Below are 22,256 nucleotides of genomic sequence, written 5' to 3'. Positions count from 1 at the left end.
TAATTACCAAGGGTTGAGAAGTTCTCAAGTCACTTTAGACCTTTTTAGACACTGTAGGACTCTTTATCAGCAGCTAAATGGGATCGTATTGTTGACACATTGTATTAATTTGATATTAATGGCAATTACCTTACATTTATGGCACCAGCATAAATAATACTGTAGCAGAAGGAGCACCGAATTCATTTGGGTCCTCTTTTTCTGACTGTCTGCTTTTCTCTCTCAGCCTGGTTTATTATATTTTCAACTCATATGTGCCCTTAATTTTGACCATGGACGAACTATTCAAAAGGGTGCATACAGCTCGCCACTAAGGGTATAGATAAATTGCCTCAGGCTCAATCTTTCTGCTTTTAACGTAAGGGTGTTTCTCGCTTGATCATGAAAATTTTCACTTATATGGCTCAGTCCTACTCATGAAACACAGAAGCTCAAGTTTACCATCTCCAATCTGAGGAGGCAGCACAAAATGGTAATGGATTGGTGTTGCATGTGCAAGAATAGTGGAGAAATCATTGATCACCGGTTGCTTCACTATGTAGTGGCTAGTGTCTTGTAGGTAGCAATCTTACAACTTCTTGGGATAGAATGGGTGATGAACTTTTGAATGTTGGAGCTAAAGGAGGCTTGGGGAGGTATGCCGGGTGGATTCATGGGTACAAAGTTGAAAGGATGGTGCCTTAGTGCTTGATGAGGAGTATTTGGATTTTGGAAGCAACGTAATGCCTGAAACTTCAAAGATTGCAGAAGAACTTTGCCAGAGTTGATTAGTTTCATGCTTGGATCTTTGTATGAATGGACTATGGCTCATAAGGACTCCCATTTCAAATCCTTCTTAGATTTTACGAGCTCTTGCTTCATTAACTTTCCTTAAATTAGGCGTTCCCCTTTGTATACCCCCAGTATACTTAGGTTGCGCCCTCAGTGCTTCTCAACATACGTGGTATTCTTATGAAAAAAGAAATATATTATCAAATCATCTTATTGTATCCTCCATCCCATTTAATCAAATGAGCACTTGGGCTTCAGTTCAAACCGCTTTTCAATCATTTGTTTTTAGAAGAAATTTTGCCAATTTAAATTGTGGAAAATGTTCCAAGACCCTGACCCATCAGTTTTTTGTTGTATATGCATATTTGTTGTTCATTGTTCCCTAATCATTGACGATTTATTTGTATGCTTTAGATTATTTTATTACCGTTTTACTGATAGCAGCTTCATTTCAACAACTTTGTGATAGAAATGCCTTCATTTGGTTGTGGTTTCACATAATAAATGCATGTAAATATTTTATGTTTTTACTTATAAAAAAAAAAAAAAATTTATGTTTCACACCATTTCTCTTTGTACGGAATGTCATATCAAGTTTACATTTTGAATACCTGTCTTAGATATTCATTTTTTTATAACCAATAGTTTTGTGACAACTAGGTCCTAGATAAAATGCATGCTCGAGGTAGTGGGCCCCGTGTCATGCTAACAAGACAACCTACTGAAGGGAGAGCTCGAAATGGAGGTCCTTAATTTCTCACTCTGACATTTATTAGAAAGTATTTCACCTTATGGGGCTCTAATATTCTTCTAACCGTTTGTGTCCCAGGACTACGGGTAGGAGAAATGGAACGCGATTGTCTGATTGCGTATGGCGCTAGCATGTTAATTTTTGAGCGCCTAATGATCTCTAGTGATCCTTTCGAAGTTCAGGTATCAGCTCATTTTTATGCTACTCCATGATAACATTGTTTGCTGAGTATGGCTTGGAATGCTTGCTTGTGGCACTAGTCATTGTGATTATTGTCTCAACAACTATAGTTCATCCGCCAACAGGTAGGTAGCACAAGGAATTAATGAACAACCACTTGAATCTATAGAAGGAAGTTCATTTCCAACATTTCTGGCAATACTAACCAATAGATTTCTGGAGATTGTTGCAAATATGTTTGGAGAACTTTCTCTTTATACTAATTAACCAATTTCCTTTGAACCTCCACTATGTAAAAGGCTTTTCATATAACTACCACGTGCTTCATCGCAAGTATGTGGCCTTGAATAGAATTTGTGTTATTCTAGCTCTACACATTATTGTGTATCTTCTATGGAATGAAGTAATAACCCCGTACCAGAACTATGATTTCAGAGAACTTATTTGTTTAATTTTTTTTTTCAAGTACTTCAATACAACTCATTCAATTTACTTTTTTCCCCAGGTTTGCAGAGTATGCGGTTTGTTAGGATATTACAACCATAAGCTGAAAACTGCAATTTGTTCATCGTGTAAAAATGGGGATAATATATCTACTATGAAACTTCCATATGCATGCAAGCTCTTAATCCAGGTATGACTTGACATTTTGTTGATTGGTTTTATCCCCAACATAGTTCTCATTTGATTTTATCGAAGAATGTCCTTCATTAAGTTCTAGTGCACGGTTTAAAGATGAATTATATTCGAGTAATTTCCCAGATGTTATATGTTGATATCTTGAGTAAAACCTGGTTGAGATCTCACATGGTACAACAGTTAACCCTTTCAAATTCAAATGAGACTTTGCTCCGCCTGGATGAGAAATCCGTGTTTTTTAGCTCCACTACACTCCACCACTAATCAAAAGCCATTCTTGTCAAAAATCTTGTTACATTTCGCTGCTACAATACCACCCCCTCCCCCCCACCCCACAGGGCGAAAAACAAAAAGAAAAAACAAATACAGCTACTATCAAACCCAGCTCCTACTAAACTCGCCTCCTACCGTTATTCACCTATCTTAAATCAACAGACTCTGGTTAGCCAGAGCCTTGGCAGGTAGAATTTGTCTCTCTTGTTTTAGTCATCATGATGAACTAGGAGTGTAGATCACCAAAGATAACAGATGAAAATATTAGAAAGAGGCACAAATTTTGTTCAAGTGAATATAAGTCATACCACAGATGCGTAAAGCTTACAAAACATTTGAAGGTAAAAATATATGAGCATAAATTAGTGGTGTCATGGGACAAGGTGGATCTACAAGCTGCAATGGTTTTAGGAAAATCTTTTCATATGTAAAAAGATTTATTAATATCAAAAGAAGACTAGGCATATTGTCCGTATACAAGAGAAAAAAACCTAATATTGAAAAAAAGAATGAGCAATGTCCATCGTTTTAGAAAATCTAGTGCCGTATGTTTGACATCTTCATTAGCTCTTCAGTTTTAGTGATCTTATTAAGAGATTCTATAATGCTCACATTTCCACCGTTCAATGGCATGCTTTCAGGAGCTCCAATCAATGAATATTGTTCCACGCTTAAAGCTAGCAGAGGCATGAGTTGAAGGATATTCTTGACCCCCTGTTGTACATAAATTGAAAGAAAAAGATTCTTTTGTAATGCGTTTAAAAATGCTACAAATTTACTTCTAGAGGCTACTACAATCCAGCTGAGTTTTCACTGCAATGTATGGTCAGACATTTAAATTTTAATTACCCGCTATATATATATAGCTTTTGTTCTTGTTTAGTGCGGTTTGGATAGTGAGATGAGATGAGATAATTTTATATGAAAGTTACAAGTTGAATAAAATGTTGTTAGAATATTATTTTTTAATATTATTATTATTTTGAGATTCAAAAATTTTGAATTGTTTATTATATTTGTGTAGAAATTTGAGAAGATTGTAATGATGAGATGGGTTGAGAGTGTTTCTCAATCCAAACGGGACTGACTGTCAAGCAACCAGGGTATAACTCAATTGCATAGGCCTTGATGTCTGGTCATTTGTTCTCAATTTTCTGTGGTTAAGTCAAAATGGTGCCAAACTTTGGCAGATACCCCAAAAGGAAAAATTAACGAGACACTCACTTGGTTGTTCATAATTTCAAACCGGAAGATAGGGGTTAGAAGGAAGAGGCAATCATTACAACAATGCACTGTGATAATTCAAATCCACCGTCTGTTATTATCTTCTAAAAAAAACTTAGCTTATATTGTTACGAGTAACGTTAGATACAGTCACGATTGTAAATATCATCTTTTTTTGAAAATGGTGGGATATTATTTAGGCTCAAACATGTCTAAATCAAATACTGTTTGAATAAACAAGGTTTGAGAAGTGTTCAACGAACTAAAGAAATGAAATGGTCAATTATTAAATGTCAAACATCAGACTAATTGCTGCCAGATATGTTAAGATTGTAATGCATCCGCTAGATTTGTATCTTTTTTGGTTTTTCAATTTTTGTATCATTTCCAATAACAAGCTTTTCTGTTGCACTTTTGGTTCCATACACAAAGAACCTGAGAATTGATTAATAAAATTTGGATTGAAATGCAAAAGAATAATAAAAACACTTGAACAAAAGGCTTTTCAAAAAGTATCAACCACTTTTTGAGAAAATTCCTAGGTCACATTACGAAAACTGTGAGTCCATCTCTCTCTCTCTCTCCCTCTCCCTCCTCTATAAAACTACTAAAAATTTGCATCAAGTTAGACGTTAATATTGCAAACTCCAGCAAAGCTAACCTTTATAGATCAAGCAAATCCAATACCCTGTTCTTCCGGAAGAATGGATCAGCTTGTGCCAACTGTAAGCTAAATGCTTTGTTTGGAAATATGTTCTCTGCTTTCATCCTCTCTAGAAACCCGTATGCAGGAACTTTGGCATTGATATATGCCTGAATCAGAATATCAAATGGCTTGAGGCGGCCGGTATACCCACACTGCCTCATTCTGTGGAACAATTTCTCAGCATTATGTACATCACCCCGCTTTGCGTACTGTTCCATGACAACTATGTAAGTGCTAAATGATGCCCTTTCCCGGTTCTGCTGAGCTGCCTTGTGCAAAATGGAGTCAGCTTTCTCCAGTTCCCCAGCTATCAAAGAGAGTCTCACCAATGCGTCCCAAGCCAAAGGGCCAACCCAGCACCCGCTATCTTCCATCCGCTTCACAAATTCCTTCCCCTTTGTCACAAGCTTTTGGTCAACATAAACTTTCAAAAGTGAACAGTACTGCCTTGAAGAGAGTCTCTTCCACTTCTGAAGCATTATTTCAAAGACTGCTTCTGCCTCCTCAACTTTTCCCAGCTTGCCCCAAGCTTCTATAGCTGCAATGCACTCACTCATCCTGGGATCCAAATCGCATTCCTTCCAAATTCTAGCCACCTCGTCAGGTTTGTCAAGAGAAGCATAGAGTCCCAGCAGCGCTCTGTGTGCCCCAAAACTACCCTTCAGCTTTTCCTCTCCAATTTCCTTTAAGACATTTTCAGCTTTATGTTTCAACCCCCCAGATATATAATGTTTAGCCAAGACAGTTAAAACATGGACGTCAGGTGATACTCCTTCAGCCTTCATAGTCTCAAACAATTGCTCCATTCCTTCAATGTCATTGGACTCACCTTTGATGTCTATTAAGAGCTTGTATGTAAGAAGCGATGGCTTGACATTTTCTTTCTCCATTAAAGACAATACATCAGCTACCTTTCTCTTGTCAAGCCTCTTGTAGAGAATTATCATTTGATTGAAAGCAAAAACCGTGACTGGCAACTCCAGCTCCCTGATTTTCTCAAACACTGTTTCTGCTTTGTTCATGTTAACAAAATGGACACAGCCAGCTAGGAGGGTTCGGTATACTAATTCCCCTTTAAATGACGTTGGGATTCTCTCAACGTACTTCTCTGCCTTTTGGATACCTTTAACTTTAACAATCAAATCAAGGCGAGCAGCATAATCTCGTTCAGTAAGAGCAACTTGCTTAGTAGTCTCCAACCACTCTGAGAACTGGCAAAAGAACAAACATAGAGTCAGCTTCATGAATATTTCCCACCATATCCTGCTTTAATATTCATGATATTGCCTATGCTGCATCATTTATACCATCACTGAGCTAATAATTTGACTATCTCAGATTGTTACTGACAAGGCGTGGTAGAATTTTGGCCAAGAGTTTAATCTGCACCGGGAGCTGCTATTATTGTTAATTGACTGTTTATTTTCAGGGAAAAAAAAAAAAAAGGGCCAAGACTGCTCTGTGTCCTAGGCAGAAAGCTACGAAGGAACCCAACAAAAATATATATTTTTTCCTTTGAAATGGTATAAAATCAGTGTGTTTTACATTCTGATCTGTTCATTCACAACCTTGCAACACGATGCAAATGCAAAGTATGACCTACAGACTGCAATTGCCATGGATCAGAACTGTACTGCAACGCAAAAGTTTTGGTTTCATTTTTTTAACTTGTAGCTTCAAGAATAAGACATCATTGTTAAGTAGCAGGAAGCAAAACCAATGGCTAATAAGTTAAATTCAAAATATTCTAACCACAATCTGAATGATGACAGACATCAAACAATCAGAAAAGAAAAACTTCCATGGAGGTTCCTCTGCTTTAAGATGTTATTAATTTTTTAGAGAGGTAACCACATTTTTTAATTTTTTAGCAATTATTTTATCAGTTGTTATTAATATTTTAGCACTATGCTAAGGATCAGCAAAAATATCAAATAGCAGATTTGTCATGCACCTTTACCCTAGTGGAGAGAGGTGGTTGTTTTCATAAAAATAAATTGACTTCAAAGTTTGATGCACTAAGATCATTACACAATAAGGGCTTTGAAAGCATGTTTGCCTATTAAGCTGGACAGCATTAAGATAATCACCGACAAACTCACAAAAGACGTCTTCATTCATCTTTTAATGGAAAAAATTGTCACAGGCAAAGTGCAAGCAAAAGATATGCCGTTCAAGAAAACCGGGAGACAATTCCTTTTTAAGAAAGTGTTCGTTTGAAAAAACATAAGTACCTGTAATGCCTTGCTATACATCCGACGCCTCCGAAGGCTAATGATAATCCCAGAAATCCTGAGTTGTTCCAAATCATTCCCTTCCTCAACCCACTTATCAAGAATACTGGCAACAGATTGGCTTGGACTATCCATTATAGCCTTGTACAACTCTAAATAAGCCTTTTTCTTGTGAGAGTCCTCACCACCCTCACCTTTTTCAGTATCTGAAAAATCATCATCTAAAAATACTGTTTCTGAAGCTAAAACTTCCCCACCTTCTTCCTCGGCATTACTGCCCACAATTGCATCGACTGTTGCAATTGTTTCAGGTTCCAGAAATTTATCTTCCACATGGGTTTTCCCACCACTACATTCATCCGCAAGTGAACAAAGACTACGATTACCCACAAAGATTCTATCAAGTGCTGGAGTGAGGTAAAACAACTTTTCCGAAAGGAGTAGTTTAGGAGAAATTAATTGTGCAGGACAACATATACTACCTCCGTCGCCTCTCACATTACTTGTAGCGTCCGATTTTGAACCAAAAATCCTTGAAGCCTCAAGGCAGTAACCTTGCTTCCTAGGAATCAAATAAAGAAATTAGGCACTCCGAGGAGAGTTACTGGTGGAGGTCAAAGCTATCACAAAGAGCATAACTGGTGGCTGCTATAAACCAGAAAATTTTATTTAATGAAAATAAACAGATAAAAGAAACCCCATTTCTATAAGTGTTTGAATCGAAGAAAGAGACGAAGAGTTACTTGAAAGGGTGAGCTGCTCGACGGAGACACCACATGATCAAAGACGGAGATAAACCCAACCAGTCACGGAAAGGGTACTTCCTTCAAAGCCGACGTAAACCCTCTGTACTCTCCGAGCCTCCGAACTAATGTCTAATACATATATATATATATATATATATATATATATATATATTTTTTTTTTATAAATGTCTAATACTATTTTGTTACATGATGTCTGTATTTGAACGTTCGTCCATTTAATATGTTTTTTTTAAATTAAGGAAATAAAAGTGACTACTGATATATTTGTATATTTTAATTTATTTTTATTTTTGATTCACCAAGCGCTTATTAGAATTAGCCTAGCAATATATCAAAATTAACTTAAATCTCTAAAGTTTAAAGAAATTAAAAAATATACTCATAAAAATTTATAAAATTAAATTATATTTCTCAAATTTTATAAGTTCTTTAATATTTTAAGATTAAAAACAAAAAACAAAAAAAAAAAGATTGTGAAATTTCGAAACACTGATAACAACCTAGCAGCCGACCATTCGATTAATGAAAAAAAATGCAAATTATGTTAAATGTAATGAAATAGTTTGTGAATATATAGAAGAAAATAGTTTGAATTAAGATATTTTACAAGATTTTGATAAAAAAGGAAATGAATAACAAAATTATAAAGTTAAAATTATATTTTTTAATATTTTTTTATTTTAAAATCTGAGAAAATTATATATTTTTTAAAAAAAATTTAAAATTTTTTTATTAAATTTTATGTTTGGATAATGAATACGTAACGAGTAAATAAAAAAAGTTGTATTGAATTTTTTTCAATTGCATGCTTTCAGGAGCTCCAATCAATGAATATTGTTCCGCGCTTAAGGCTAGCAGAGGGATGAGTTGTAGGATATTCTTGACCCCCTGTTGTACATAAATTGAAAGAAAAATATTCTTTTGTAATGCGTTTAAAAATGCTACAAATTTACTTCTAGAGGCTACTACAATCCAGCTGAGTTTTCACTGCAATATAGCTTTTGTTCTTGTTTCATCAAGTACGGTTTGAATAATGAGATGAGATGAGATAATTTTAGATGAAAATTAAATAAAATATTATTAGAATATTATTTTTTTAATATTATTATTATTTTTAGATTTGAAAATTTTGAATTATTTATTATATTTTGTATAGAAATTTAAAAAAATTATAATAATAAAATAAGATGAGAATGTTTTTCAATCAAAACGGAATTGACTGCCAAACAATTGGGGTATAACTCAATTGCCTAGGCTTTGATGTCTGGTTATTTGTTCTAGGGGTGGGCAGCAGGGTGCGGGGGACGGGGAGGGCCCAACCCCGCCCCGCTCCCGCCTATATATATATATATATATATAAACACAAATATTTATATATATACAAAAACATAAATATATGTTTATATATATTTATATTTTACAAATTGTGTATATATAAATATATATATATATTACAATTTATAGACTTGTTTACAAAGTATGCATTAGCAAATTTAAAAACTATATAGTTTAAAATTACTACACTACAACTTACACAAAATATGCACTAGCAAATTTAAAAATTACATAATTTTTAAATTATAGTCATGTTTACAAAATTTAAATTTACAATTTGGATCTAAAAATATATTTTTGATCACTTTTAAATCTAGAAATAATTTTTAAAAATAGAGAAATGTAGTTCATATTTGAAGTAAAAATAAGGCGGAGAGGGGGGTGGGATGGGAAAACCCCACCCCTGCACCATGCAGGGCAGGGTGTGGGGAGGGGGCTACCCCCGCACCATATGGTGCGGGTAGCACCCCTAATTTGCTCTTAATTTTCTGTGGTGAAGTCAAATTAGTGCCAAACTTTGGCAGATACCACAAAAGGAAAAATTAAGGAGACACTCACATGGTTGATCATAATTTCAAACCGGAAGATAGGGGTTAAAAGGAAGAGGCGATCATGGAAAAGGTAGGACATTATTTAGGCTCAAACATACCTAAATCAAATACTGTTTGAATAAACAAGGTTTGAGAAGTGTTCAACGAACTAAAGAAATGAAATGGTCGATTATTAAATTTCAAACATCAGACTAATTGCTGCATCCGCTAGATTTGTATTCCTTTTTTTTTTTTTTTTTTGTTGCAATTTTCGTATAATTTCCAATAACAAGTTTTTCTCTTGCACTTTTGGTTCCATAGACAAAGAACCTGAGAATTGATTAATAAAATTTGGATTGAAATGCAAAAGAATCAAAACACTTCAACAAAAGGCTTTTCAGAAAGTATCAACCACTTTTAAAGTAAGACGTTAATATTGCAAACTCCAGCAAAGCTAACCTTTATAGATCAAGCAAATCCAATGCCCTGTTCTTCCGGAAGAACGGATCGGCTTGTGCCAACTGTAAGGTAAATGCTTTGTTTGGAAATATGTTCTCTGCTTTCATCCTCTCTAGAAACCCGTATGTAGGAACTTTGGCATTGATATATGCCTGAATCAGAATATCAAATGGCTTGAGGCGGCCGGTATATCCACCCTGCTTCATTCTGTGGAACAATTTCTCAGCATTATGTATATCACCCCGCTTTGCGTACTGTTCCATGACAACTATGTAAGTGCTGAATGATGCCCTTTGCCGGTTCTGCTGAGCTGCCTTGTGCAAAATGGAGTCAGCTTTCTCCAGTTCCCCATCTAGCAAAGAGAGTCTCACCAATGCGTCCCAAGCCAAAGGGCCAACCCAGCACCCACTATCTTCCATCCGCTTCACAAATTCCTTCCCCTTTGTCACAAGCTTTTGGTCAACATAAACTTTCAAAAGTGCACAGTACTTCCTTGAAGAGAGTCCCTTCCACTTCTGAAGCATTATTTCAAAGACTGCTTCTACCTCCTCAACTTTTCCCAGCTTGCCCCAAGCTTCTATAGCTGCAATGCACTCACTCATCCTGGGATACAATTTGCATTCCTTCCAAATTCTAGCCACCTCGTTAGGATTGTCAAGAGAAGCATAGAGTCCCAGCAGCGCTCTGTGTGCCCCAAAACTTCCCTTCCGCTTTTCCTCTTCAATTTCCTTTAAGACATTTTCGGCTTTATGTTTCAACCCCCCAGATATATAATGTTTAGCCAAGACAGTTAAAACATGGACGTCGGGTGATACTCCTTCAGTCTTCATAGTCTCGAACAATTGCTCCATTCCTACAATGTCATTGGACTCACCTTTGATGTCTACTAAGAGCTTGTATGTAAGAAGCGACGGCTTGACATTTTCTTTCTCCATTAAAGACAATACATCAGCTACCTTTCTCTTGTCAAGCCTTTTGTAGAGAAGTATCATTTGATTGAAAGCAAAAACCATGATTGGCAACTCCAGCTCCCTGATTTTCTCAAACACTGTTTCTGCTTTTTTCATGTTAACAAAATGGACACAGCCGGCTAGGAGGGTTCGGTATACTAATTCCCCTTTAAACGACGTTGGGATTCTCTCAATGTACTTCTCTGCCTTTTGGATACCTTGAACTTTAACAATCAAATCAAGGCGAGCAGCATAATCTTGTTCAGTAAGAGCAACTTGCTTAGTAGTCTCCAACCACTCTAAGAACTGGCAAAAGAACAAACATAGAGTCAGCTTCATGAATATTTCCCACCATATCCTGCTTTATTATTCATGATATTGCCTGTGCTGCATCATTTATACCATCACTGAGCTAATAATTTGACCATCTCAGATTGTTACTCATAAGGCGTGGTAGAATTTTGGCCAAGAGTTTAATCTGCACCGGGAGCTGCTGTTATTGTTAATTGACTGTTTATTTTCAGGGGAAAAAAAAAAGGCCAAGACTGCTCTGCGTCCTAGGCAGAAAGCTACGAAGGAACCCAACAAAAATATATATTTTTTCCTTTGAAATGGTATAAAATCAGTGTGTTTTACATTCTGATCTGTTCATTCACAACCTTGCAACACGATTCAAATGCAAAGTATGACCTACAGACTGCAATTGCCATGGATCAGAACTGTACTGCAACGCAAAAGTTTTGGTTTCATTTTTTTAACTTGTAGTTTCAAGAATAAGACATCATTGATGAGTAGCAGGAAACAAAACCAATGCCTAACAAGTTAAATGCAAAATATTCTAACCACAATCTGACTGATGACAGACATCAAACAATCAGCAAAGAAAAAATTCCATGGAGGTTCCTCTGCTTTAAGATGTGTTGGTGGTGATATGCATAATGTAAGAAATATACATCGTCCCAATGGTGGTTAGAGAGGTAACCACAATTTTTAATTTTTCAGCAATTCTTTTATCAGTTGTTATTAATATTTTAGGAATATGCTAAGGATCAGCAAATATATCAAATAGCATATCTATCATGCACCTTTACCCTAGTGGAGAGAGATGGTTGTTTTTATAAAAACAAATTGACTTCAAAGTTTGATGCACTAAGATCATTACACAATAAGGGATCTGAAAGCATGTTTGCCTATTAAGCTGGACAGCCTTAAGATAATCACTGACAAACTCACAAAAGACGTCATCATTTTCATCTTTTAATAGACAAAATTGTCACAGGCAAAGTGCAAGCAAAAGATATGCCGTTCAAGAAAACCAGGAGACAATTCTTTTTTAAGAAAGTTGAGGATTTATTGGCCTGTTGGAAGGAAATTCAAGGGTGTCCTCAAGAGGCGAAAGTGTGGATAATGATCCCGTAGTGTATCATGTGGCGTACGTGTTTAGAAAGAAATGAGCGATGCTTTGAAGATAAGAAACCACAATGGAGTAGCTTCAGAATTTTTTATGCACACTTAAATGCTTTGGTTTACGGCCATTGTACTTGATGGAAACAATGCTCATGACTTTGTCTTTAGTTTAGAATGTATCTAGTTGTTCTTTTGTGTATATTTCCTGTGTACATGGGTTATGCCTATTTCATTCACATCAATATAATTATTTTCTTAAGTAAAAAAAAAAAAAAGTGTTCGTTTGAAAAAACATAAGTACCTGTAATGCCTTGCTATACATCCGACGCCTCCGAAGCCTAATTATAATCCCAGAAATCCTGAGTTGTTCCAAATCATTCCCTTCCTCAACCCACTTATCAAGAATACTGGCAACAGATTGGCTTGGACTGTCCATTATAGCCTTGTATAACTCCAAATAAGCCTTTTTCTTGTGAGAGTCCTCACCACCCTCACCTTTTTCAGTATCTGAAAAATCATCATCCAAAAACACTGTTTCTGAAGCTAAAACTTCCCCACCTTCTTCCTCGGCATTACTGCCCACAATTACATCGACTGTTGCAGTTGTTTCAGGTTCCAGAAATTTATCTTCCACATGGGTTTTCCCACCGCTACATTCATCCGCAAGTGAACAAAGACTACGACTACCCACAAAGATTCTATCAAGAGCTGGAGTGAGGTGAAACAACTTTACCGAAAGGAGTTTAGGAGAAATTAATTGTGCAGGACAACATATACATCCTCCGTCGCCTCTCACATTACTTGTACGGTCCGATTTTGAAACAAAAATCCTTGAAGCCTCAAGGCAGTAACCTTGCTTCCTAGGAATCAAAGAAAGAAATTAGGCACTCCGAGGAGTAACAGATAGAGATCAAAGCTATCACAAAGAGCATAACTGGTGGCTGCCATAAACCAGAAAATTTTATTTAATGAAAATAAACAGATAAAAGAAACCCCATTTCTATAAGTGTTTGAATCGAAGCATCGAAGAAAGAGACAAAGAGTTACTTGAAACGGTGAGCTGCTCGACGGAGACACCACATGATCGGAGATAAACCCAAGCAGTCACGGAAAGTAAGCCTACGAAAACCCCCTGAATTTTTTAATTTTATTTTTATATTAAAATCTGAAAAGATTATATATATATTTTTTTAAAATTTAAAAAATTTGTATTGAATTTTATATTTGGATAATGATTAAGCAATAAGTAAATAAAAAAAATTGAAGAATTAAAATTAAAAATTCTCCTGTAATTACGAGAATTGTTGACAATATACGGCAATACTGTTTGAGTGTGCAAAGAAAAAAAAACAAAGAATACTGATCTACAGTACGAAATTATAGGCTCGTCTTCTATCGCTAGCTACTTGGTAATATTGTTGTTTATATAGTTATCAGCAACAGGTTATGCATGGAATTCCCAGTTTCTGTACTTCTAGAAGAGAAATTGAAAAAAGGAGAAAGGAAGAGTCTACTTTGTATTTGTGCTGGAGATGTAATTATTTTATTTTATTTAGTTACTTCTTACTGAGGATCACCTCCTCTATTTAAACACAAAAATTGGGATAACAAAATTACCGAGACCATCTGAGAGTGATTTGATTTATTTTGCCTTTGAGATATGCTGCGTCAACACTCCAAGAAATGATCCGAGATATACTCTGTTTTGAATCCGAGATTTGCTCAATCCATTTGTTGAGATTTCCTTAACTAGTCGAAGTATCATTTCGGGTTGAAATTGTTGCCATTGATACTCCTTCATCCTTCAAGGTCTCTCCACTATTATAGCATGAATTGTGGGAGTTTTTAATCTTATTACTTCGATAGTTATGCTCAACCTTATCATTCCTTTGAGTCCCACAATTCACGCAGAGATGCTGGGACGTTGTGCCAATACTTCTTTCCTCCACGTTCTGTTTTTTCTTATTTCTTTTTTGGCTGAGAACTATCTTCCACATTCACTGCAACGTACAGTGTAGTTCCCAAAGACAACAAAAACTCTTATGAAACACTGGTAATAATTAACAGTGTTAATTATGGCACGCTCCAGTACTTGAGGTTCCCTTGCTAGCCTGCAGGCCAGGGCCTCTGATAATTGCCAGAAGCAACTGCATATATCTGCTTAATTAATTGGCACCAACACAGCTACTTGCAACACACACACACACACACACACACACACACACATATATATCATTTTCTATGATACAATGATCAATCGATTGTATGAAAAGTTTACTTTTTCATGCAAGTCATGACTTTGCCTAGCTCTCAATTTCCATATACGGGATAATCAGATCCTAACAAAAAAGATGCTTAGTTCAGGCCCGTTGTTGCCGTCAGGATTCATCATGTAGTATGTTTCGGAGTCTTTTGAGCCAATCACCCGCTCGAACTGCGTTCGCATGTACATCAACTCAGTATCCTGCGCCTGATGATCCGAAGTCATCACTTCGCTGGGAAGAACACCTGCTCCCATTGACACTGCATGCAGCATTTGCATTACGTTCAAATCATTGTCTGTCGGCTCCCTCTTCACACCATAACCCAATTTTCGGCCATTGCAGTACAACGACCATATCGGCTCGTCGACGATCTTGGTCTTCTCGTTGGGATGCTTTACGCATTCCAATGCAATTCTAACAAGTCCCATTCCCATGTCTTGTAGAAGTTTCCCCGTCGGTATTGCGAGCTCAAGAAGAAGAATAGGAAGACTCCTTGGAGTTTCTTGGATTGCAAGGTTCACCCTAGCCTTACAGAACCCGAAAATGGTGCCAGTCATGTGCGTCCCTCCATGAATGTGGCCGTTGTGGTCATGGAACCGGCTTCCGTGGAGCGAGATGGGGATCTTGCAGGACGGGAGAGTTATTATCGGGAATGACTGGAGCACAGAACAAAAACGTCGGAGAAGCCTAGTGGATTTGGACGGACTTCGTTTATGGGAAGGCTGGAGGAAGACAGGCGGCTGCCGGGCTGGGGATGGTGTTGTTGCCGTGGCTGCTGGGGAACAGGAACTAGTACTACTTGCTCTCAATGGAGGTGGAGGTGGCAGGTTTGGTGATGGTTGCGATTGTGGTTGTGGCGCCGCCATGTATGCGATATGATTGGTTTGTATAGGTGTGCGCGCGCGGGTCTTTGATGAGATGCGCTTGTTGGGGTGGATGTTCTTGTTGGTGGTCGTGGGGGCGGTGTATATGAAGAGGAAATAGTTGTGGAATGCACGTAGGGACAGCCCTTTGACCTTTTGAGATTTTATTTTATTTTTAAGGTGGACAAATGTTGTTGTTTTTGCTCTGGGTTATGGTTAGGCTGTAGTTTAGTAATTAGCTAACTTGGCTGATGTCAATGCAAGCAATATTATATATGGGAAACAAACGGCTTCGACTGTGTGAGCCCATGTCTGGTGCTTGTGCTGCAGTGTCAGCAAACATGCCTACTGGCCATTCCCAAAGTTAGTCCTCACATTCTTATACCATATACATATGATATGTTCATCCTGCTTAGAAAAATAAAAAGTACATATATGAGTTGATAACATATAGCTATCAATTTCGTTCACAAAAGGGGGTGGTGATGGTGAAAGCCCATGACTGCCCCTAATATGAAAGAAGGGATCAGAAGCGCTAGCTTGGTGGGTGGAATGGATGGCCTTGTTGGGGTTCGTACGTGGGGGTGGGGTATATGAAGAGTAAGTAGTTGTGGGATGCACGTTGGGATCGACTGCCATCGGACCCTAGCTAGCTTGGTGTTTCTCTTTACTTTTCTTTTCTTACGGTGGAAAATGTGTATATTTTTTGTTATAATTATTGCTCTGTCTTATGGTTAGGCTGTAATTCAGTAACAAGTTATAGGTATATAGCTGGTTCGGTAAATGAAATGGATCGATTTGTTTAGCTCAAGATACAATTAGCTCAGAGTTTGCATTCATTTGTGGCGTTCTTTGTAGCCTTGCTGTTGCATATGGCGGGTGACATAGTTCATTAATTTTCAATCTGGCAGACGAAAAATCTACTTTCCACTTCAAAAATACCTAGAAATTAGTTCTTCCTGTTCTTTTGCTTTCATTTCCTTTTTTCCCTGCTTATTGAATCCCCCAGTATACTGCTCTGATGAAAAAGGTTGGTTTTTGAAAGATTGCATCCGCCCTCTAGTTAACATGCTGACTACTTGTGAAAACTCCCAACTTTTTGGGGTCAACCTTAGTGGGGGTTGACATACGATGTATCTGTTGAGGTGGCCAAATTAATGTGCCACCGGCAGACCGGCATTATGGATAGGCACTAAAACCAGCTCCAAGATGCAAACTTCGGCCGGGGGTCGTTATGCCGACACAGAATCTCATAAGATTTTTCTCTTAAGGCATGCATGGTAGGATCTATGGGGGACATTCCTAAGGTACTTTAAGTTACAATAAAATCAAAGCAACATTAGTAATGTTCTTATGTCGGGGGTTAATATAAGATGCTGTTGTAGCAGTCATCATATTACACTAATTACATCAGTATGCTAGGGCTGGTACAATAAGACCTTGACTATCTTGCAGTGCACAAATTAACTATAAAGGGTATATTGCTATATGTATATATACATGCAAACCGTAAAACGCAAATTATAGAATTGGTTTCATGCTCTCTTGCTACACAAAGGTCTGATTTCGTGACAATCTACAAGCAGATCGCCTTCCCCATCATGTCAAATAACCAAACTCCAGTATGAAAGATTTCCCTTCCTTGCAGCATTTGTTTAGTAGGCTTATTTATATCTTTTCAGTATACTCTGTAGTGTTTCTTGAGAAATCTGTGTGTAAATTCGTTGCTTGCAGCAGGTCTGTTTGAGCAAGTTTTGGAACTTCAGCATCATCTGGTGAAATTGATTGGAGTGGAACATGTCGGATTTTGGGTTGATTCAAGCTGTAATTCGTTGGTCTGGTAGATCTGGCGACATTTTGCTTGGAGTTTACTGGTGGTGCGTTATCTCCAACAACTCCTCCACTGGAGTTTACTGATGCTGCACTGGAATGTTCACTTGTACTGAAGTTCAGTTCATTAAACATGAGGTTTGCAATGGCTCGGTCAATTGCATTAGTCTCAGATTCCATTGCTTTCTTACCTCCAGTCCTGAATATGAAATATATGTTTGAATCAAGAGAGGTCAACTGCAAATGCAACCAGGACAAGGATACAGAAACATCATATAGATTGCATAGAAACTCATTCCCAAGATGGAAGTCTAACGACCACGTGTCTGATGTATTGATGCCCTAAAACAGAGATTGTCCTAATAATGAGGTTGACTGTTAATACCACACGGAAATTTAAATCCATGTACGGGTAGAAGGAACTTTTTGAACACCAAACGAGGTAGGATTTATCTTATTGCTGGAATAAGATTATTTCTTCAGGAATCAAAGGAACAGTTGGCTATCACTGAGCTTCCCGAACTTTAAAAAATATATTAAAGAAACGAGATTTGTCCTATTGCCATAGACGATGCCTCTTACTTGTAATTCCACCGTTGTAAAATCAATGACAGTGAATAGCTTACATGGGGATTCTGGAACACCGTCAACATATTTTATAGGCAAAATAAAGTTTTATTAATAGAAAAGTAGGCACAGCCCAAATACATAGGGAGTATACTATTGATATACAACAAAAAGGCAGCAAAATTATACCGTACCTCATTGTCATATCATGGGGTGTCCATGGAGGGGGCTTTTCCATGTCAACATATCCAGCCTCCCTCTCCGTTGCCATGTCGTGCTGTTTTGAGTTCTTCGCAAGGCGATACAAGGCATCTCGAAAACAGATCCGGGTCTTCTCCGTCAACTACTTAAAAGTGAAAGAGGGAACTTTGATGAGCAATAGTGGAGTTTTCCCTAGTATATGGATGAAAAGCTCGAGTTATTAGTTTTCACCTGTGCCATCACCATCTCAAGCTCCTGCAATACACATTCTTCGGGTGACGTTTCCTTACCAAAATTTCCAGTCATGCTGTGCTGCTCACAAGAGACCTTGTCTTCTCCAAATGGCCCCTTGAAAGAAAATTAAGATGATTGGCTAACCTTGTGACAGTGTCTTCAAACAAGTATTGAAAAAAAACACAACTTTTGCAGTAAATGCAGAACAAATAATAGTGGAGAGAACATATTCTCTCTCTCTCTCTCTCTCTCTCTCTCTCTCTCTCTCTCTCTCTCTCTCTCTCTCTCTGTGCAATTCCATTCTTTGCACCCTTGATTAAAAGATAACATGTGGCATGCAAACTTCACTCAAAACAGTGTCTCTAGAATATGATTTCCTGTAGATATTCTCAGTTAGCACTTAGGCATTGCAAGGTTATTCCTGCATGCTCTACAAAATGAATCTACTACATCATCCTGCTTACGCAAAACCTGGTAAACTCATTTTTCAAGCTCGTGTAAAAAAAGAAAAATCAATGAAATAAGAACTACACTGTACCTTAATGACTGCCAACTATTATAACATTTGTGACTACAAAAGATATTTCCACCTGGAGAAAATCTCAAGAGCAAACACAGCCTGGTTCTCTAACATGGATACCAGTTACTTGACAGGGCAATGTGTAAAAATATTGAGAGCAAACACACCTCACCACCAAAACTATTATAATGCACATGTGCTGAAAGCCAATAGAATCAGAAAATGCTCTGAAAAGCATTACAGAGGTGAACAAAACCTTGATTGACAAGTATTTGGATTGACAAAGTTGAATATATAACACATAATTGGCTAAAATTGTTCTTCACAAAAATCTTAAGCAATGGTATTGAACATCGACAATTATGATTGGTTAGAGGTATTTGAAAAAGAACAAAAAAGTAACCACAATTTGAATACCCACTTTAACCTCCTGATCAATTTTGCAGCAAAGTAGGTTCAAGTTTTCAAACCTAGATGTGGTCACTAAACATTGTATCAGGCTTTTGCCTTCTTTTGATAATATAATTTATTTTACTTATAAAAAAAAAAAAAAAAAATTCAAACCAGAAAACAATATAACAAAATCACTGAATGTTGGAATGTATAAGATTCATTTTGAAGCGAATAACCCTGTAGATTTAGATCTTGAAATAGAGAGCAAGGTGCTAATATAATACTTAGAAAAAGAAAAAAAGAAAAATAATATAAACAAGTAATAAGAACAAACTCATCATTCGTGCATAAACAAGTACAGGAAATTCTTTTAACCATGCAAATTTATGGGTTTTGATGTCTGAAACAGAATAAAGAGAGTTTATGTGCTACTAATGTTGAAGGGAACAATAAAGTCATTGTACCTCAGCAATACCAGAAGAAAAACTTAGTATTGCAAAGCTAATACTATATGTGAAGTACATTCAATATGCATTTTCTTCAATAAATGAAGGCACATACATTATTAGCTAATCAGGCTTGTCTGCAGACCAACAGTTCATGCCTGGAACCAGACCACTTGATAGTTCCAAGCGTAAACCATGCATGTTGGTCCAGATTTTGTAACACCAATGTCAATTGATAAATTAGCACTACACCCAGCAGAAGGAAAAATCTAACCTTTACAGGTGGACAGTCTATTTGATCTGAGTTGCATGGAAGAAACTGTAAAGCAGTTGTGTCTCGATTATCCCACCCCATTAATGAAGAAAAGGTGTTTCTTTTGAGATGCATTGGCCTTCCCACGGTATCATTAGCATCCGTCCGCACACACTGTGAATCTAGATTGTCTCCCGGCATCACACCACATTGGGATACAGGAGAAAAGTAAAATGACTCATCTATAGTTTCCGTATCTGGCAGATCTTCAAGTAAGGAACTCCTGCATTAAATGAAAACCAGAAGAGATGATGTCCAAAAAACAAGATGAATACATCACTTAAATACACCAAACATGCAGGAATTTGGACAATGGATGGACATTGAATGGCTCAATTGTGTTGTGAATGGCACATAATATGTAAATTTATATTTTTAAATGTGACCACTAAAGAGAATGGAAAGCCCTAAAACTGATGGTAATTGATCAAGTCATGCTTTACACATCTTAATCATCATGGTAGTGCTGCTATGGTTTGAAATGGCCCAAATCTTGAGGAAGGATATGTGCAGTACATGAAAAAATATGTTGGGGTTGTCCCACATCGGTTGTAAAAGAGGCTGATGGTCAGTTTATAAGTGTGAGGGAAAGCCTCACCTCTTGAACTAGCTTTTGAGGTTGAGAAAGTCCCAAGACCACCCAACACTTGTATTAGAGCCCAGGTTTACCAACAGTTTTAGGCCCAATAGTATGTAGGAGAAACAGGTTGTCGCTGCTCCGACCAGGGCCCGATGTGTGAGGGGGAGATTATTGGGGTTGTCCCATATCGGTTGTAGAAGGGATGGTGGTCAGTTTATAAATGCGAGGGAAAGCATCACCTCTTGAACTAGCTTTTGAGGTTGAGGCTTAAGACCACCCAACAATAGAAACATGGAGAAATCTAATTTCCATTGGGCTTCCGACAATGCCATAGTTAAAGCTGTTAACAAAATTCCTACATGCAGTAAGTCAAGTAAATTCCAGAAGTTACGCTTGTACAAGAAAATGTCATTCATCTGTTCGAATCCTGCTAAGTCGTCAAGCTTGGAGTCGGGCCGATCATCTGAAGGTGATCTCCGTTGAAAATACTTCTCCGACAATCCCTCACATATGCTTGAACCACTGGACTGATCTTTATCATGGAAAGCATCCAACTCAACTTCGTTGCATAAACTGTTAGCATCCAAATCGAGTTCTTGTTCCTTCAAGTTTGAATCCATGACAAAGCATTTGTTAGGTGACCTGAATGCGCCTATTCCCCATTTTGACCAGCTGTCTGGTGAAGGAAGCCTATCTGATAATTCTTGGTATTTGGGGACAACAAGCTCATTGATCCCACTCCCAAAATACCAATCCATAAGATTGATCTGAGATTAAAAAAAAGAAGAGGAAAGAAGCATAAGAACCATAACATGCACCCCATCAATTACAAATCAAATTATCATTATAGAAAAGAGTATGTTTTTAATAAATAACAAACAAAAGAGTCACTTAGAGATAATGTATTAGTGGTGATCAAGCAGATCTGGCCTTAAGGGATTAGACACGCGCGCGCACACAGAGATATATGAGATTCTCTATACTTTAGTGTGTCTCAGTTAAAAAACTCGTAATATTCGGTTTATTTATTTTTGTAAAAAGGAATAAAAAATAGCTGGCCTTCACTTAACCAGGCATCTGTACGCTGCTCAGTTGAGTAAAGGTTGAAAAATAATCTGTTCTCAGATGATAATTCTAAACTTTGGAAGCTTAGTTTCTTTCCTTTCCCTACTTTTTCTCGGAAACCAAAAAAAAAAACACTTTTCATGTAACTGAAAAAGAAAAATATAGCACAAGAAGCAATGTATCACCAGATAAGTTAAGAAGAATGATTTAGGAAAAAACAAAGAAGGAAAAAAGTCTCCAGCTCTACAGAACAAAGACTCTGAAAGAATCAAAATTCTGCTCAAAACAATATCACCGTACAAGATTCGTTACTTTATCATGCACTTGAACATAGATTAGCAACCCAGATGAAATATTCAAAGGAAAAACTCACCTTGTGAAGCTTATCTGAGAAAATGATAAAGATCCAGTTCCTGATTCAGAGAAAGAATCAACCCAGATGAAAGAAAACCGGTAGAAATGAGTGGCACACGATGATTATACTTGATGAAGGAGCTTTGGCGTGTACCAGCTTGCAAAATAAAAACAGAGGCGGCTGAGGTTTTAGAGGCGAAATTTATATTCTAATTACAAGGAAAGAGAAACTTAGATGTGTTTGTGGCTGAGGAGTAAGCAGAGATTAGTGGCTGAGGAGCCCCCATATAAAACTGTACTATCATTGGTCCACGTGGCAGAATACAGTCTCACTTTAAGAAGATAAGGATCAACTTGGATTTTGGTATGAGGATCCGTGACCACCAGGTTTAGTACGTAG

General features: G+C 37.2%; 4 protein-coding genes across 12 annotated transcripts in view; 1 reads left to right on the top strand and 3 right to left on the bottom strand.

Moving 5' to 3' along the window:
- Positions 1 to 3,496, top strand: part of LOC122294135 (DNA-directed RNA polymerase III subunit 2) — a 32,903-nt gene extending 29,407 nt beyond the window's left edge. For 6 of the 9 annotated variants that reach the window (XM_043102623.1, XM_043102625.1, XM_043102626.1 and 3 more), the window contains 4 exons: positions 1,432 to 1,516; positions 1,601 to 1,704; positions 2,208 to 2,336; positions 3,256 to 3,496. In XM_043102623.1, the coding sequence (XP_042958557.1) occupies positions 1,432 to 1,516; positions 1,601 to 1,704; positions 2,208 to 2,336; positions 3,256 to 3,306 (369 nt within the window). In that variant the 3' untranslated portion in view covers positions 3,307 to 3,496. Of the gene's footprint in view, positions 1 to 1,431; positions 1,517 to 1,600; positions 1,705 to 2,207; positions 2,337 to 3,255 lie in introns of those variants that run through there. The other 3 variants (XR_006237532.1, XR_006237533.1, XM_043102629.1) reach the window with 3 other exon arrangements.
- Positions 3,497 to 4,280: 784 nt separating this feature from the next.
- On the bottom strand, positions 4,281 to 13,425 carry LOC122294618. Its single transcript, XM_043103508.1, has 6 exons — positions 13,274 to 13,425; positions 12,528 to 13,086; positions 9,875 to 11,125; positions 7,522 to 7,598; positions 6,779 to 7,340; positions 4,281 to 5,755 (listed from the first exon to the last, which is right to left on the bottom strand). The coding sequence occupies exons 1-6, from the start codon at positions 13,306 to 13,308 to the stop codon at positions 4,502 to 4,504; spliced, it is 3,738 nt and encodes a 1,245-aa protein (XP_042959442.1). The 5' UTR covers positions 13,309 to 13,425; the 3' UTR covers positions 4,281 to 4,501.
- Positions 13,426 to 14,558: 1,133 nt separating this feature from the next.
- LOC122294616 (protein MIZU-KUSSEI 1) lies at positions 14,559 to 15,047 on the bottom strand. Its single transcript, XM_043103507.1, has one exon. It carries the CDS (start codon positions 15,045 to 15,047, stop codon positions 14,559 to 14,561), a length of 489 nt encoding a protein of 162 aa, XP_042959441.1.
- A 1,634-nt stretch (positions 15,048 to 16,681) lies between these two features.
- Positions 16,682 to 22,042, bottom strand: LOC122294576 (protein LNK3). Its single transcript, XM_043103445.1, has 6 exons — positions 21,876 to 22,042; positions 20,837 to 21,204; positions 19,819 to 20,080; positions 18,183 to 18,299; positions 17,945 to 18,093; positions 16,682 to 17,382 (listed from the first exon to the last, which is right to left on the bottom strand). The coding sequence occupies exons 2-6, from the start codon at positions 21,193 to 21,195 to the stop codon at positions 17,022 to 17,024; spliced, it is 1,248 nt and encodes a 415-aa protein (XP_042959379.1). The 5' UTR covers positions 21,196 to 21,204; positions 21,876 to 22,042; the 3' UTR covers positions 16,682 to 17,021.
- Positions 22,043 to 22,256: the final 214 nt, after the last annotated feature.

This window comes from Carya illinoinensis, chromosome 14 (genome assembly GCF_018687715.1).
Source record: "Carya illinoinensis cultivar Pawnee chromosome 14, C.illinoinensisPawnee_v1, whole genome shotgun sequence".
Classification (NCBI taxonomy): Eukaryota; Viridiplantae; Streptophyta; class Magnoliopsida; order Fagales; family Juglandaceae; genus Carya; species Carya illinoinensis.
The sequence above is the reverse complement of the archived record's forward strand: the minus strand, read 5'-3'. Positions and strand labels throughout refer to the sequence as shown.